General features: G+C 39.0%; 1 protein-coding gene across 1 annotated transcript in view; it reads left to right on the forward strand.

The window, feature by feature from the left end:
* Positions 1-18,992, forward strand: part of LOC126456739 (molybdenum cofactor biosynthesis protein 1-like) — a 181,345-nt gene that overhangs the window by 48,925 nt on the left and 113,428 nt on the right. Inside the window, exons 2-3 of the mRNA XM_050092484.1 lie at positions 924-1,150; positions 12,858-13,082. Coding sequence (XP_049948441.1) covers positions 962-1,150; positions 12,858-13,082 — 414 coding nt within the window. The 5' untranslated portion in view covers positions 924-961. The remainder of the gene's footprint in view (positions 1-923; positions 1,151-12,857; positions 13,083-18,992) is intronic.

Genomic DNA, 18,992 nt, shown 5'->3' on the forward strand with positions numbered 1-18,992 from the left:
ACAAAACAAATAAAAGACAGTATTGTATGACTACATTATCAAATAATCACAGTTTTAACTGGTCAACTCATACAAATATCTGGATGAAATGAAATGGTGACATAGACTCACTTGTAGGCAAAGCAGAATGCAGACTTCAATTCGTTGGTAAGATACTGGAAAATGCAATCAGTCTATAGAGGACATTGCTTACAAAATACTTGTGTGGCCCATTCTAGAATATTGCTTAAGTATGACCCATAACAAATAAGGCTAATGGCAGACATTGAATGTATACAAAATAGTGTAGCATGATTGATCATAGATTTATTTGATGCTTGGGAGAGCATCAAGAAGCTACTAAAAATTGGAAATGCCAGACAAGTGAAGATAGACGCCAAATATATGACAAAACCCAACTTATGAAATTTCAGGGACCTGTATTAAGCGAGGTATTTGGGGATTATACAATAACCACATATGTATCACTCCTATAGGGACCATGAAGGCAAGATTAATTACAGCATGCACAGAACCATTTAAAGAATCATTCTTCCCACACTCCACATGAGCATTGAATGGGGAAAAACCATAATAGGTGGTACAACAATGTACTGTGTCGGACAAACCCACAGTGGTTTATACAGTGTGCATGGAGACATGGAATCAGTTGACAGTAGCTGGGTAATGGTTCATATTGATTCCCATTTCCCTGTTGCAGTAGGTGATCTTATGCCTCTAATTATTTTTTCATTGCTATCTTAACTTGCATTCTTCAATTCAGTTTATTAACCCTTCTTATCTCTTTGTATTAGGGCAAATGTACAGTTAACTTTTAAGGAATTTGTATTTTCAATTTATCAACTGGAGTTTTGTTTCATATGCAACAGCAATGTTACAAATTATTTGTTTCAGTTTGTTTAGAATAATTTGCTGTTTCACAGGTGCCTTGAAGAAAATAAAAGATCTCGAAAGTGTCTTAATGACAACCGATGGCCTCATATTGACAAGACAGCTGGTTGCCTTGCAGAGGGCAGGCCTTGACGGTCTGAACATCAGCTTAGACACCCTGCAGTCCCAACGCTACAACCAGATCACGAGGAGGAAAGGCTGGGAGCGTGTCATGGCTGGCATAGATCTAGCCTTGCAACTTGAATACGACCCTGTGAAGGTATTACTAGTGCAGCTGTCATCGCATGCAGACTTTCATAAGCAAAAGATATAAATCTGTTGTTAAGAATATCAATACAAGAATCACCATTTTAAAGCAGTACGCCCTCACCCTCGCCCCCATCCCTGCTCCCACCCTCACCCCTGTCTCCACACTGCAGCTGTAAGTGAAGGAAGGTATATTAAGACAGAAGAAGTAAATTTTAGCTGACGATGCTAACAGTTTCGTAGTTTATACAACATAAAAAGTATGCCTTGCAAGTTTACCAATTAAATGTCTTATATTTTCCTCCAAAGAGAGTCTTATGAGACTCAAGATCTTTATAGTTTCTCTTTTTTTCTTTTGTGTCTTTAGTTTAAAGTAAGTTTCCTCTATTGTGGTGTTGTTTTGAAAAAAATACTCAATTGTTTGGAAAAATTATTCTTAATTCTATAGTCACACTTTTGTTGTGTCTAAGTACTACTGGTTTCAGTAGCAAGTACCAGCATCAGTTCATCTTATTATCAAAAATTTCTTTGCAAAATAAAAGCTGACCACTGTGGCCGAGCGGTTCTAGGCACTTCAATCCGGAACCGTGCTGCTGCTATGGTCGCGGGTTCGAATCCTGCCTCAGGCAGAGATGTCCTTATGTTAGTTAGGTTTAAGTAGTTCTAAGTCTGGGGGACTGATGACCTCAGATGTTAAGTCCCATAGTGCTTAGAGCCATTTGAACCATTTTGCAAAATAAAAAGCTTCTGTACAACTGCAAACTAGACATACCATTTTCAGGGTGCAGTTCACATCTATTGAAAGCACAACAGTGACCTTTACTTTTAGTAGATAAGACACCTACTGGGGTAAGTGACTTGATGAATGCACACAAGAAGTTGTCATTTATTCCACATGTAGCTGCCATGCAGAATCATATTTTGTATTAGTTTGTCCTTACTCTTCCAAAAGGTTAAACCTTGTCTCTGCAGCCACAGCTTCCTCTCTTCAGCAGTTGTCTTCATCTCCATGTGTGAAGAAAATCCCATTCATTGATCATATTGTTTAAGTAGGATGTTCTCAGTCATCCCCTTGTTTTCTTACCTACGATCTTGCCTTCAGAAATGTTTTTTAAAAGATTATCATCTCCCGTTAAGCGTCCAGTGTATTTTGCTTTCCTCTGGCCTATAACTTTCAGTGGTTCTTTCTTCTCTCCTATTTCCTTTAATTTTTCTGTCAATGCAGCTAGTTCTTGTACTTCTCCTCCAGAACCACATTTCAACAGGTTTGATGTGAGCTTCCTTTGGCTTTTCTAATGTACAGATTTTGCATCTGTGTGTCAGAACACTCCACACAAAGGTCTTTACAAATATTTTCTTAATGTGGGAGCTGATATGTTTATTCAGTTGCAGCTTCTTCTTATTTTGGAAGGAACTCTTCACCTGTGCTATTCTTTTCTTGAATGCCTTGAAATATTGGTTGTTTTCTTGCAAAATGCTACTGAGATAGTGAATTTCAGTTCCTTTCTTGAGTTGCTCATTGCCTGTTCTTGTGTCAGTCCTACCTCCACCTCCTTTCTTGTCTGTAGCCATAACTTTTGTCTTCTTTGTATTCATTTTTAGCTTTAGTTTTACCATTTCTTGATTTAAGGCCTGAAACATTTTATTTAGTTCCTACTCTGATTTACTATTGCGATGTCGTCAATCTGCAGTGTATATGCATGCAATTAAGTCTCCATATCGACATCATGCTCCAAAAACCACCTAACTGTGTGTGGCAGGGGGTACGTCTCATGCTACCAACTGATCCCCTCTGCCTTGTTCCATTTGTGAACAGTGCTTCGGAAGAATGACTGTCAGTACGCTTCTGTATTATCTCTAACTTCTCAAATTTCCTTCTCGTGATCATTTCGTGAATTTTATATGAGAGAAACTATTATGTTGTCAGACTCTTCTCGGAAACTACTCTCTCAAAATTTGGGTAGTAAATCTTTCCGTGATGCACAACTGCTATCTTATGGCATCTACCACTGGAGTTGCTGAGCATCTCTGTAATGATCTCACAGTGACTAAATGATCCTGTGACAAAACACTCCGCACTTCATTGGATCTTCTTTCTCTCTTCTGTCAGTCGTACTGGGTAAGGACACAGGGGTAATTTACATTCACTTAAGATTCTTCCTGTGAATCTTAGTCTGGCATCTGCTTTTCTATTGCTGTCTTATGTGGTCATTCCACTTTAAGTTTGCTCTGGATAGTTACTTCTAGATATTTTACGGTAGATTCTGTTTCCAGCAATTTGTCATTAATAGTGTAGTTGTACAGTATTGGATTTCTTTTCCTGTGTGTGTGTGTGTGTGTGTGTGTGTGTGTGTGTGTGTGTATGTGATATGTTACATTTATTTATGTGCAGGGTCAACTGCCAGAGCCTGCATCATTCACCAATCCTCTGCAGGTCATTGTGCAAATTGATGCTGTCTTCTGTTGTTGATACTTTCTTATGGACAAGTGTAATACCTGTGAACGATATTAAGGAGCCTCTGACACTTTCTACTGGATCATTTATATACATTGTAAATGTAATGGTCCTATCACATTTCCTTGGAGTATTCCAGAAATTACCTTTTGATTCTTGTCATCTTTTCTTTGTTGTTGTTATCACTTCCTTGATGAACATATTAAGGAAGTAAGGTGATAGAAGGCGCCCTTCTCTCACTGCCCTTCTGGTTTTCCTTCTTTCATATCCGGTTCAGTACTCTGACTTTTGTATATACTCAAAATTAATCATCTGTCCTTCCACTTTGGACATTACTTTAAGGAATGATGATATAATGGTAATCTGTTTATTAAACAATATTTTAATGATACACGATGCTTTCTGATCATATAGTGGCTTGATGATGGAATTTGATACTGAAATTAGTAATCATTAGACAAAATAAAAGTGAAGCTATAATAAAAGAAAGTAATATTTTGGATCATGTCAGTTGTTGTTCCAAACAACAGCACGTCAGGAATAGGTTCAAATTGCTCTGAGCACTATGCAACTTAACTTTGAGGTCATCAGTCACCTAGAACTTAGAACTAATTAAACCTAACTAACCTAAGGACATCACACACATCCATGCCCGAGGCAGGATTCGAACCTGCGAACGTAGCGGTCACTCGGCTCCAGACTGTAGCGCCTAGAACTGCACGGCCACTCCGGCTGTCCAGGAATAGGTACTAAATTATTTGTCCGCTGATGACCTCACAGCTTAGAACACTAAAACACAAATGTTAATTGTTTGTTATGTGCCCTGGTAGAGTGTACAACTGTTTACAGTTCACGATTGGTTGTTGGAGATTGGGCGTTACTCACATAGTGTATTTGGTGCACAGTGCAGAAAAAGGCAGTGTCCAGAAAAGTAAACAAGTGTAAAGGCAAAAGTTTCATGACAGGATGTTGTGTCACCATACTTGGAAGACAATTATAGCCAAAGACAGAAATTTAAAAGAAACTGGCTCATTTGAGCTGCGGAGACCTAGTCGAGGAATCTCAGTAGATAATTGTTAGCACAGTAGAATTTATAAAGAGACAATGTCAGTTCGTGTGAGGGAAGGTTGATTGGTAAGTACCTATCAGCTTTCTCATAAAACTCACAATTTGAAGAATACACATCAAGGAAAAGGTAGAAGTCCAACAGTGTCAAATCTAGACAATAATATCGATCATCCAACAGTTTTGCAAAATCCCCAGTTGTACTTACTTTACTTACTTACTACTAACTTACTCAGATTTGCTGTGTACCATACAAGGAACTGCTTTCAACTAGTTCACTCGATCAGCTGCCAAGTTCTCACCTTCCTCCAAGTTTGTGTCCGTGCATTGAAGATTCATTGCAAAAGTTCCAGGTGTTAAAAGGTCTTCCTGTACATCTGTATCTGTCCATTGATTTCAACAACAGTGGTGATTTTGGGATTCTTCCACCTTACATGCGTAGAACATAACGTGCAATCTTCAGTCTTCTTTCAACAATAATTTTGTGCAGGCTGTGTAGACCTCGTATTCTCAGCACTTCATCGTTTGTAACTTGGTTGGGTTAACATCTTCAGAATTCATCTCTAGCATTGTTGGTGAAAAATATGGAGACTGTGTGCTGATTTTACTGACATTTTCCAAGTCTCACACATATAAACGATAAAGGAGTACAGTCAAAGCTTTGTTGACATATTACAGACCTAATTGCCATATGGACTGATTTTCCAGTTCTGCTGGTGATTTCTGTATCTGTGACCTCATTATTACATATAAAGCTACCGAGATATGGCATCTGTCAACATCTTGTAGTATCTTCTATTGCAATGTAATCGGGGAAGAGACGAGTAATTTCCACTTACTTTGCACATTCTGTTTGCCTTATCTCTATTAATTTTTAGCCCTACACAATAGGGCATTTAATGAGAAAGCAGATAAAAATTAACTTGATGCCTTCAAAGGAGATGGTCTCTACTAAGTCTCTACTCCTTCAAGTCTGACTATGTAAGTGTAGACCAGAGATGGTTTGAATTCAGAGAAATAGTATCGACATCAATTAAGAGATATATACCAAATAAATTGAAAGGATACAAAATAAATTAAAAGGGTGGTGCACAAAATATGTCAAAACTCAGCTGCAGAAGCAATGAAAAAAAGCATGTCAAAATTTAAAAGAATGCAAAATCTCCAAGATTAGCGATGTTTTACTGAAGCTCGAAACTTAGGGTGGGTTTCAGTGCAAGATGTGTTTAATAGTTCCCATAGTGAAACTTCATTTTGAAATCTGGAAGAAAATCCAAAGAGGTTCTGGTTGCATGTATAGTACACCAATGGCAAGACACAACCAATACCTTCACTGCGCAATAGCTGTGGTAATGTTACTGATGACAGTGCTACTAAAGCAGGGTTACTAAACACGGATTTCTGAAATTTCTTCACCAAAGACAACAAAGTAAATATTGCAGTATTCAAATCAAGAACAACTGCAACTGTGAGTAACTTAGTAGTAGCTCTCCTCAGTGTCATAAACCATTTATGTTTCTTTCAGAGAATGTTGATACAATAGCTCCATTAGAAATCATATATAGCTGCTCATTTGATAAAGATCCATACCTAGAGACTGAAAAGTTGCTCAGGTCACACCAATGCTCAAGAAAGAAAAGAGGAGTAATCTACTAAATAACAGACTCATATCACTAATGTTGATTTGCATTAGGATTTTGGAACATAAATTGTGTTTGAATATTATGAATTATCTCAAAGATAATGATTCATTGATAAATAGCCAAGATAGAGTCAGAAATATTGACCTTTTAAAACACAGCTAGCTCTTTAGTCACACAAAGTAATAAGTGCTGTTGACTGGGGATCTCAAATTGATTCCATATTTGTAGATTTCCAGAAGACTTTTTGAAACAGTTCCTCACAAGCATTTTCTAATCATATTGTGTGCCTATGGAGTATTGTCTGAGTTGTACAACTGGATGTGTGGTTTCCTGTCAGAAAGGTCACAGTTCATAGTAATTGATGGAAAATCGTCAAGTAAAAGAGAAGTGATATCTGACATTCCTCAAGGAAGTGTTATAGACCACCTGCTGTTGCCGATCTACATTAACAATTTAAGAGAGAATCTGAGCAGTCCTCTTAGATGATGCTATCATTTACAGTCTTGCAAATCATTTACTGTCTTTTAAAGTGATCAGATGATCAAAATGAACTGCAAAATGATTTAGGCTACCTATCCATATGATGCAAAAAGTGGTAACTGACCTTAAATAATAAAAATTGTTATGTCTTCTGCATGAGTAGTAAAAGGCATCTACTAAATTTTGTTTACATGATAATTCACACAGATCTAAAGGCTGTGAAGTCTACTGAATACTTAGGAATTACATTTACAAATAACTTAAATTGGAATGCTCACATAGATAATGCGGTGGGAAAGCAAACAAAAGACTGTGATTTAATAGTAAAACATTTAGAAGATTAGGATTACTAAAGAGACTATCTACAACTATACCTGTCTGTCCGCTTTTGGAGTATTCTGCATGGTGTGGGATCCGTACCAGATAGGACTGACAGAGGACATCATTTAAAAGTTCAAAGAAAGGCAGCTCATTTTGTATTATTGGGAAACAGGAAAGTGCATGCCACAGATATCACATGTGAATTGGGGTGGCAGTCATTAAAGCAAAAGCATTTTGCTGGAGCAGGTTCTTAAAATTTCAATCATCAACTTTCTCCTCCGAATGTGAAAATATTTTGTTAGAGCCCTCTTACATAGGGAAAAATGATCATTGTAATAAAATAAGAGAAATGAGAGCTTGTATGGAAATATTGAAGTGTTTGTTTTTCCGCAAATGCTGTAGGGGAGTGTAATGGTAGATAAATAGGTTGAGGGTGGTTCTCTGAACCCTCTGCCAGCATTTAATTGTGAATTACAGACTAGTCATGCAGATATAGATAATGTAGATAGGCTTTCAATATTGTGCACCGATTCTCTAATTTTATACATTGCTCAAATACTTTCGTGGCGCTTTGGAGTGACCCCTTTAAAATAACAATTTACCAGTCTTCTTAATATGTATTTTGGTCACGAGGTTGATAAGAAGTTACAACAATACTCTCTTATTACTCCCCAGTTTTGGTTTTTATTAATGAACAAAATCGCCGCAGTGTTCCATAACAATTACGGGCTGAAGTTTCCTGCTGATGGAACCAATATGATTTTCTGTGTTTCTGAGCATACAGGTTGTGTACGCTGTTTGGAGTCTGGTGTATGCTGAATCAAATGTTTTTATTGTTTTGATCTTCCATCTGAAGATTGGTTTCATGGAGTTGCCCATGCTAGCCTATCCTGTGTGACCCTCTTCACCTCTGCGTAACTACTGCAGCGTACAAAAACTTGAACTTGCCTACTGCAGTCAGTTTTTGGTCTCCTACACTTGTTACCCCCATTATATTCACAGATGACCACATATTGTGGAAATTGCATATTGTAATGTAGGATGCAATAATAACGTACGGAAAGTTTCTGTTGAAAATTACGAATTATTTAGGAATAAAGCAGATGGCTCACCAAAAGGCAGAAGCACTGTCTCATCGATAGGCACACGAACAAAAGGTATGTAGAATGAGATTTTCACTGTGCAGTGGAGTGTGCACTGATATGAAACTTCCTGGCGGATTAAAAGTGTGTGCCGGACTAAGAGTCAAACTTGGGACCTTTGCCTTTTGTGGGCAAGTGCTCTACCATCTGAGCCATCCATGCACGACTCACGACCCGTCCTCACAGCTTTACTTCCACCAGTACCTCGTCTTCTACCTTCCAAACTAAAAGGTACGTTGCTTGGCGAGCTTCCAGAATGCACTTTCTTTTTCTAGCTGTAGGGAAAACATGCGCGCGCGCACACACACACACACACACACACACACACACACACACACACACACACACACACACACACACACGCATGCATGTCTCCTTATGTTGTGGTCGCTCAACTGCCAGCTCTTTACTGGCCCATGGTGAGTGTTCTGTAGTGAGGTGGGGCTTTAGAGTGGGGTAGGATGGGGTGGGTTGAGGCAATGTGAGGGATGGAGAGAGATGGAAGGGGTTTGGAGGGAAGCATTTAGTGGCTCGTGGGAGAGTGGGGAGCCATCTGTGGGCTAGCTAGGGGTGCAGGTAGAGGGGTCAGGCGACAGACAGCTGGGCACTCATAGACTAGGGTGTGACGTAAGATAACAGCACACAACTAGCTGATTGGTGGGGGGGGGGGGGAGGGGAGAGGGGTGGGGGAGTGGCATGTGTGTGGGGGGGGGGGGGTAGGGGGGCTGGTAGTTAACTTGGATTTAGGTCAGGAAGCAAAGGATGTGCTGTAAGTATGGCTACGAAAGTTGAGTATTCTTAAATAAGATCAGCTGGTGGCAATGTATTGGAAAGTAACTGGCACACAAAGTGCAATTGTGGCTCCTTTTTGTCTTTGTGAATTTTAAATAGTCTGCAGAGCAAATTGAATTAGGAGGATCAGGCATTTGTGTGGGTCTAGGAAAGTAAATTGTAGAGCCAGATAAAAGGCGCGCAAGACAGGAGGGGTACTACTGCTTATCACTGCTGTATCGTGCTACTAGTACGTGTCAGTGTGAGTGCACCGAGAGTGGTGTTGCCGTACATGCGTCTTTAAATTGGTCACCCACTGATCACTGCAGGCTGGCTGCTGGATGCCGTCTCTGGAAGCCAAGCATGTGGCGCGGTCCCTGCCGTGCCATCTGCTGGCGACTCGCACATATATAGGTGTGGAACAGTGCTGACTGTCTCTCTGTGTGATTCTAGTTTGTAATGTGCACATCAGTGTTCTGTCTTGTTGAGTCCTTAGAGGCATATTGTTCGGAGGTTATTATTAAAGCCATATTTGTGCGACTTGGATCACACTTCAGTATTACTTGGTTATTACATCACCACAAACATATGGACCGGGAATGTACATGCTTTGACAGTTTGCTACGTCTCTCTCTTCTAGGACTGACATGGTAGCTGCCTTGCATTTGTTAATGACTCTGACCTTGTCAACCAAAAACCAAATCTTAGTACAGTCATGATTTCCCTGAAGAGATTACATGACAGCAGAGACTTGTAAAATTGTGTTACCCATTTCTCTAGCCAGTGAAGATTCATTCTATACCTACAGATACAGTGTCATGTAGGAGTAGAACAGCAAGAAATACGTAGCTCCTCTAACCGTAATGACAGTTTATCACCTCCCAACACTACATGTGCCAATGTTTCAGTGCATTTTTGAATATGTTTGTTAACAGATTCATCAACACAACAAAAATTTACGATCTCAGTAGCATCTTATTTCTTAACTCATACTTTACTATTCATCAGAATCTTCATCGCTGCTCTTTGATTCGTCAGAGCTCCCTGCTGTACTTTGTTTTATTTCATAGTCAGAATTAGTTGAAATACCACCTACCGTATTTACTCAAATCTAAGCTGCACTCAAACCTGAAAAATGAGACTCGAAATAAAGGAAGGAAAAAAAAAAAATTCCCGAATCTAAGCCGCACCTGAAATTTGAGACTCAAAGTTCAAGGGGAGAGAAAAGTTTTAGGCCGCACCTCCAAATCGAAACAAAGTCAGTCCATTGTAATATGATACAAAATTTAGGTCGAATGAATGACGATACAGCTACAGTAGTTTGGTTCGAGTCGAAAGCTTAGCACTTAAGCTTTACCAGGTAGCCTTTGCTATGTGTCAGGCGCTCCGTCCGTATTTATACTGGTACCCTTCCTTTTTCACGTGCTTCGTCTGGTTTGAATCAATTGCTTATTTTGCTTTGATCTGATAAGTGCTGTTTTCCTTGTTATAGGCGTTTATGTCACTCTAAGCTGTAAATACATTACTGTACTGTGTCATGCATTGTTTGTCGCATTCTGATAGTGCGTGTTTGCGGCCTGTCGTCGCTCGCGGCATGGCTTGCTTTTATGCACGCTACCACCGTCTACAATTAAAAAAAAAAAAAAAAAGAGAGGGAAATCGTCTCATTAGCGAAACAATGGCAAGAGACTATTTGTTGTCACTTACATTGCTGCTTTCTTTGATAATGATCAACAAGAACCAAATAATAGACTGCGTATGATAGAACATGTTCTGAACGAGAGTTAGGCGAAAATTTATCTCCATTTGAAAATCTTTGCGGCCGCTTCTTTAGTACATCAAATTCTGCACAGAAATTAGAGTCATCTTGGATATAAAAATCTAGTCAGTTGCCGTGCTTCATTTCTGACTGTATCACTATTAGGCATAAGAATAATACGAATATAAACATGACACGATACGTATATTCTTCCGCATTTGCTGTTGTCTCACTCTAGTTTCGTAGTTTATTAGGCAGACAGGATTTAAATAAGATAGCAGCAAACACGAAAGAATACGTGGCAACATGTTTATATTCGTATTACTCTTATGATGAAGAGAATACTGCATGTGATTCACATTTCATCAGGTTCCTATAAGCAACCATCTCTTCTCACAGGTAGGAAAAAATTCAGAACGTAGAGTTGGCCATATTGGCAAACATCCGAAACAGTCTTGCCAGTCGGATTTTCGTAATACATTGAAGTTCTGCTACATTCGAAGATGAACAATACGGAATTTATATTTACTTCGTTGGATAATGTATGAAAATTGTCTTCCACCTTTTTTTTTAATCTATTTACTGACGCAGAGGTTTTGGCGCCAGTATTTATCTTTGTGCCTACGAAGCATGCCTGTGTAGCGCTACATATATTCGATGGCAAAAGTTAGTTGTGGCAGCACCTACCAAAATTTTTCAGAACTTCCACTTGCTTTGCACTCGATTCTAAGCCGCAGGCAGTTTTTTGGATTACAAAAACCGGAAAAAATGCGGCTTAGATTTGAGTAAATATGGTACATCCTCTCCTTTGGATTCAACTTCTTAAGTATTATCTTTCAAGTCAACACCTGCTAATCTGTGAGACCGAAATGATGAGCCATACTACTCTATTTCACTGTGCCTGTTTGTTTCATTTATATAACATTTTATTCCATCATAGACGCTGCACTTACAGTTTCATATATGCATTGCAGCAGCAGACACAATAAAAGTAGCAATCAGCAGTGCTTAGTTTGTTGAATGGGTAAAATATATGCCATTGTCCCAGTTCCACATATCCCCAAAATTTGATTCTCCCAAATTCTGTACTCTCTGAAATCGAATGTTTAATCCAAAGATGAAAGTGAACAAGTTTGATGCAGTATCACTAATATTGTTTATTACTCATCTTGCTAAATGAAGTGCATACTGTGTCTTTTCTGAAAGGTAAGTAGAAGTAATGCACATACCAGTTTTCTAAAAACTTACATTGAGATTGTGCTCTCCTTCCTCTTGTACAAATTAGTAGAGCCCTTCGGATTACTCCACGATATACCTCTTGGCAAGGTGGTAACGACAGTATTATGAAAAGGATAGATAGGCACTCACTGTATAGTGTAGATGTTGTGTTGCAGGCAGGGGGGGGGGGGGGGGGGGGGGAATACACCACCCATTAAACACGTAAGCTTTTGGTGCGTTGGAGTGGGGAAAAAGATTGGAGATGTATGTAGTTTAATTTTCGTAAGTTGTTAAGATGGTTAACAGCTTGGCATGCTAAGATAAATTCCCACATTCTCTAAAAAGAGAGAAAAAGATTAATTTTACAGAATCAGTGAGGTATACAAATATAACAGCAGACTTGTAGAACCATTATTTTGTAGGTTAGATTAGATTAGATTCAGCTTTTGTTCCAAGACCCAAAAAATGAGATGATTCTCGTAGGTGAGTAACATGCCAGAAAGTATAACATAAAAAATATAAAACATTTGAATACCCTGATCATTTGTCAGGAGATTGTCAAACTAGGTGAATACAATACAAACTGGAACAGCTAATATTTTCAGAATTGATACACTGTCAAACTGAAACATTGTTATGCACTATTAATAAATTTATCAAACAAAAAGTACATAATCTTGACTGTTATGACAAGGTGCTCTCAGAACTGAAATCTAACAGACATTCTTATTTAAGCTGGCCCAACAGCCACTGTTAAGATATTCATCTATAGAGTAGGATGAGTTGCCTATCAAAAAGTCTTTCAAACTCTGTTTAAATCATGCTTTATCTGATATCAAGTTTTTAATGGTGTCTTTCTTCCACAGATAAATTGTGTTGTAATGCGAGGTTTTAATGAAGATGAAGTGTGCAGTTTTGTGGAGTTAACAAAAGAGAAAAATGTTGATGTAAGATTTATCGAGTACATGCCTTCCAGCGGCAACAAATGGAATGATGGGAAGATGGTCTCATTTAGTGAAATGCTCCAAATAATTAGAAAGCAGTGGCCTGATTTTGATCCTCTTCCCAATGGGCCCAATGATACCTCAAAGGTACGTGCAGTATTACATATGAACATACATTGAAAATAATTTAATGTTTATGACTTACTACCAATCACAAGAATACTTCACATCTGCTGGTGGTATGAGAGATAGACTGGTTTAATTACATATTTCTCATCCCATTCAGTAAGTCTGTCCTGGCCTGGGTTTCTCTGCAGCTTTTCTGCAACTCTCCCCATTTCCTAAACCTTGACAATCCTTTTCTTTCTTCCCTTTTCCTTCCCCTTCATTGTTTCTGCCAGAAGAAGAAGCCACTGGCTCCGAAAGCTTGCACATTTCCATAACTTTAAGGGGAGTTAGAAGGGGAAAACATTCTTTTTCACTTTTTCGTGTTTTTATCTGATTATAAAATTTGCAATTTTCCAAATAAAATGATATGTATATTACTTATAAACTTGCGTGGGAAGTATTTTATTTTATTTTCTAAAATATAATCTACACCAGTTGAAAATGTTAAAATTTTTACATGCATTACTTCAAGACCTAATAAAATCGGTAATTTTTTATATAAGGGTAGTCCATTGATCGTGACCGGGCCAAATATCTCACGAAATAAGTGTCAAATGAAAAAACTACAAAGAACGAAATTTGTCTAGCTCGAAGGGGGAAACCAGCTGGTCCAATGGTTGGCCTGCTATAAGGCGCTGCCATTGCTCAAACTGATATCAACTGTGTTTTTTAAAATAGGAACCCCATTTTTTATTACATATTCATGTAATACGTAAAGAAATATGAATGTTTTAGTTGGACCACTTTTTTCGGTTTGTGATAGATGGCGCTGTAATAGTCACAAACATATGTCTCATAATTTTAGACAAACAGTTGGTAACAGGTAGGTTTTTTAAATTAAAATACAGAACGTAGGTACATTTGAACATTTTATTTCGGTTGTTCCAATGTGATACATGTACCTTTGTGAACTTATCATTTCTGAGAACGCATGCTGTTACGGCGTGATTACCTGTGAATACCACATTAATGCAATAAATGCTCAAAATGATGTCTGTCAACCTCAATGCCTTTGGCAATACGTGTAACGACATTCCTCTCAACAGTGAGTAGTTCGCCTTACGTAATGTTCGCACATGCATTGACAATGTACTGACGCATGTTGTCAGGCATTGTCGGTGGATCACGATAGCAAATATCTTTCAACTTTCCCCACAGAAAGAAATCCGGGGACGTCAGATCCGGTGAACGTGCGGGCCATGGTATGGTGCTTTGACGACCAATCCACCTGTCATGAAATGTGCTGTTCAATACTGCTTCAACCACATGCAAACTATGTGCCGGACATCCATCATGTTGGAAGTACATCGCCATTCTGTCATGCAGTGAAACATCTTGTAGTAACATTGGTAGAACATTACGCAGGAAATCAGCATACATTGCACCATTTAGATTGCCATGGATAAAATGGGGGATAAATAAACTTCCTCCCTTAATGCCACACCATACATTAACCTGCCAAGGTCGCTGCTGTTCCACTTGTCGCTGCCATCGTAGATTTTCCGTTGCCCAATAGTGCATATTATGGCGGTTTAGGTTACCGCTGTTGGTGAATGATGCTTCATCGCTAAATAGAAGACATGCAAAAAATCTTTCATCGTCTCGTAATTTCTCTTGTGCCCAGTGGCAGAACTGTACATGACATTCAAAGTCATCGGCATGCAATTCCTGGTGCATAGAAATATGGTACGGGTGCAATCGATGTTGATGTAGCATTCTCAACACCGACGTTTTTGAGATTCCCAATTCTCGCGCAATTTGTCTGCTACTGATGTGTGGATTAGCTGCCCCAGCAGCTAAAACACCTACTAGGGCATCATCATTTGTTGCAGGTCGTGGTTGATGTTTCACATGTGACTGGACACTTCCTGTTTCCTTAAATAATGTAACTATCCGGCGAATGGTCCCGACACTTCAATGATGTTGTCCAGGATACCGAGCAGCATACATAGCACACGCCCCTTGGGCATTTTGATCACAATAGCCATACATCAACACGATATTGACCTTTTCCGCAATTGGTAAACTGTCCATTTTAAAACGGGTAATGTATCACGAAGCAAATACCGTCCACACTGGCGGAATGTTATGTGATACCACATACTTATATGTTTGTGACTATTACAGCAGATGACCGGAGTGGCTGAGCGGTGCTAGGCACTACAGTCTGGAAACGCGCGACCGCTACGGTCACAGGTTCGAATCCTGCCTTGGGCATGGATGTGTGTAATGTCCTTAGGTTAGTTAGGTTTAAGTAGTTCTAAGTTCTAGGGGACTGATGACCTCAGAAGTTAAGTCCCATAGTGCTCAGAGCCATTTGAACCATTTTTGACTATTACAGCCCCATCTATCACAAAGTGAAAAAGTGGTCCAGCTAAAACATTCACATTTCTTTACGTACTACATGAATATGTAATAAAAAATGGGGTTCCTATTTTTTAAAAATGCAGTTGATATGAGTTTGACCTATGGCAGTGCCATCTAGCAGGCCAACCATAGCGCCATCTGGTTTCTCCCTTCAAGCTAGACGAATTTCGTTCTTTGTAGTTTTTTCATTTCATGCTTATTTCGTGAGATATTTGGCCCGGTCACTATCAATGGACTACCCTGTAGAAAGCTGTGGATTGCTGTGTTATAAAGGTTAAATTATGTGTTTGTATTGGTAGCACTGTCAAAAATAGTATCGTATCTTTTCATAGTATAAACATGCTTTGTATATCGAAGTGCTAACGTTTTTCCGAGGAAAAGTGACGAATAGACTGGTAAATCTCTCAAAAAGTATGACTCCAAAATGAAGTGTTTTTAAGAAATGTGGGTTTCATGGTAATAAATTTTTGAATAAAGAGAAACATTGTGTTCAGCATGTGGTGTGTGAAGTTACAGACAATGAAATACTGGCAAACTCATGAGTATCTAGAGAAACACCCATTAGTGCTTCGAAGATTAAAATAAAACATAGTGATAACACAGTTATCTCAAAACAAAACTCATGTAAACGGTAGGTTAGGTTATATTCTGATACATTTACACATCCTAACAGGGGTGTTATGTGAATGTGTATGCTGTATGTATGTGGAGGGCCAGTTAGTTTACATGAAGACATTAAGGTATCAAATGGACTAGCCAGGAAACTTATCATTAATTCTGCCAGTTGTAAATACACTCATTCATTTTGGAATTCTGATAAGTGTAAAGATAATTATTTTGACATAAATGTTAGGTGGTTTTATGGATTGAGAGCTATTGGCAAAGGACACACTGCAGCAGAAACAATGTGTTTCGTGATGTATATGCCACACCCACTTTGTAAAATGGACAAGTATGCAGGATTTATTGGAGCTGCTGTGAAATCCACTGCATGTGAGTCAATTAAGGGTGCTGCAAATGAAGCTGCTGAAATAAACGATGGTATGATTGACATAGCTTTTGGGGCACTTGGTAGAAGCGCAGCTGCAGTTCTAAGAATTCTGTTGCTACAGTGACCAGTGTGGATACTGGAAAGCTAATAGATTTCCAGATTTTAACCAAACATTGTTATAAGTATAAATCAGGGAATGAAGAAGGGCATATCTGTGACAGAAATTATGAAGGACAACTAGTCGTACGGAGGCCTGTGCAGCTGTTGAAATTTATAATCGATCTGTAAACTAAAGGGGAGTGTGTTACACTAAGTTCTTAGGTTATGCAGACTCAAATTCGTATAACAGTGTAGTAGCCACTCAGCCTTATGGTGAGAAGTTTATCACAGAACTGGAATGAGTTGGTCATGTCCAGAAGAGGATGGGTACCAGATTGAGGAAGTTGAAACAAAGTTTGAGAGACAAGAAACTTTCAGGTGGTAAGACCATAAGAAGCAGGCTGACAGACAAAATGATTGATGAAGTACAACAGTATTATGAGATTGCCATTAGAAATAATACTGAGGATTTGTTGAAAATGAAGCAGGCAGTATGGGCTACCTTCTTCCAGAGACTGTCAGCTGATGATAAACCACTACACCATCTTTGCCCTCCTAGATCTGGTTCATGGTGCAATTACCGCAATGCCCAGTACTCAAACAGGTCATACAGCCATAAACATTCTATCCCAGCAGCAGTTGTGGATATCATAAAACCTGTTTACAGAGACCTGGCAATCCTGAATTATTGAAGAAGTGTCTGCATTGTCAGACTCAAAATCCCAATGAGTCGTTCAATAATCTTATTGTGTCATGACAGAAGGTTGTATACATGGAAGAACCCTGGAGATACTAAAAGGTATCAGATAGATTATATAATGGTAAGACAGAGATTTAGGAACCAGGTTTTAAATTGTAAGACATTTCCAGGGGCAGATGTGGACTCTGACCACAATCTATTGGTTATGACCTGTAGATTAAAACTGAAGAAACTGCAAAAAGGTGGGAATTTAAGGAGATGGGACCTGGATAAACTAAAAGAACCAGAGGTTGTACAGAGATTCAGGGAGAGCATAAGGGAGCAATTGACAGGAATGGGGGAAATAAATACAGTAGAAGAAGAATGGGTAGCTTTGAGGGATGAAGTAGTGAAGGCAGCAGAGGATCAAGTAGGTAAAAAGACGAGGGCTAGTAGAAATCCTTGGGTAACAGAAGAAATATTGAATTTAATTGATGAAAGGAGAAAATATAAAAATGCAGTAAGTGAAACAGGCAAAAAGGAATACAAACGTCTCAAAAATGAGATCGACAGGAAGTGCAAAATGGCTAAGCAGGGATGGCTAGAGGACAAATGTAAGGATGTAGAGGCCTATCTCACTAGGGGTAAGATAGATACCGCCTACAGGAAAATTAAAGAGACCTTTGGAGATAAGAGAACGACTTGTATGAATATCAAGAGCTCAGATGGAAACCCAGTTGTAAGCAAAGAAGGGAAAGCAGAAAGGTGGAAGGAGTATATAGAGGGTCTATACAAGGGCGATGTACTTGAGGACAATATTATGGAAATGGAAGAGGATGTAGATGAAGATGAAATTGGAGATATGATACTGCGTGAAGAGTTTGACAGAGCGCTGAAAGACCTGAGTCGAAACAAGGCCCCCGGAGTAGACAATATTCCATTGGAACTACTGACGGCCGTGGGAGAGCCAGTCCTGACAAAACTCTATCATCTGGTGAGCAAGATGTATGAAACAGGCGAAATACCATCAGATTTCAAGAAGAATATAATAATTCCAATCCCAAAGAAAGCAGGTGTTGACAGATGTGAAAATTACCGAACTATCAGCTTAATAAGTCACAGCTGCAAAATACTAACACGAATTCTTTGCAGACGAATGGAAAAACTAGTAGAAACCAACCTCGGGGAAGATCAGTTTGGATTCCGTAGAAACACTGGAACACGTGAGGCAATACTGACTTTACGACTTATCTTAGAAGAAAGATTAAGGAAAGGCAAACCTACGTTTCTAGCATTTGTAGACTTAGAGAAAGCTTTTGACAATGTTGACTGGAATACTCTCTTTCAAATTCTAAAGGTGGCAGGGGTAAAATACAGGGAGCGAAAGGCTGTTTACAATTTGTACAGAAACCAGATGGCAGTTATAAGAGTCGAGGGACATGAAAGGGAAGCAGTGGTGGGGAAGGGAGTAAGACAGGGTTGTAGCCTCTCCCCGATGTTGTTCAATCTGTATATTGAGCAAGCAGTAAAGGAAACAAAAGAAAAATTTGGAGTAGGTATTAAAATTCATGGAGAAGAAATAAAAACTTTGAGGTTCGCCGATGACATTGTAATTCTGTCGGAGACAGCAAAGGACTTGGAAGAGCAGTTGAATGGAATGGACAGTGTCTTGAAAGAAGGATATAAGATGAACATCAACAGAAGCAAAACAAGGATAATGGAATGTAGTCTAATTAAGTCGGGTGATGCTGAG

This window comes from Schistocerca serialis, chromosome 2 (assembly GCF_023864345.2).
Source record: "Schistocerca serialis cubense isolate TAMUIC-IGC-003099 chromosome 2, iqSchSeri2.2, whole genome shotgun sequence".
NCBI lineage: Eukaryota > Metazoa > Arthropoda > Insecta > Orthoptera > Acrididae > Schistocerca > Schistocerca serialis.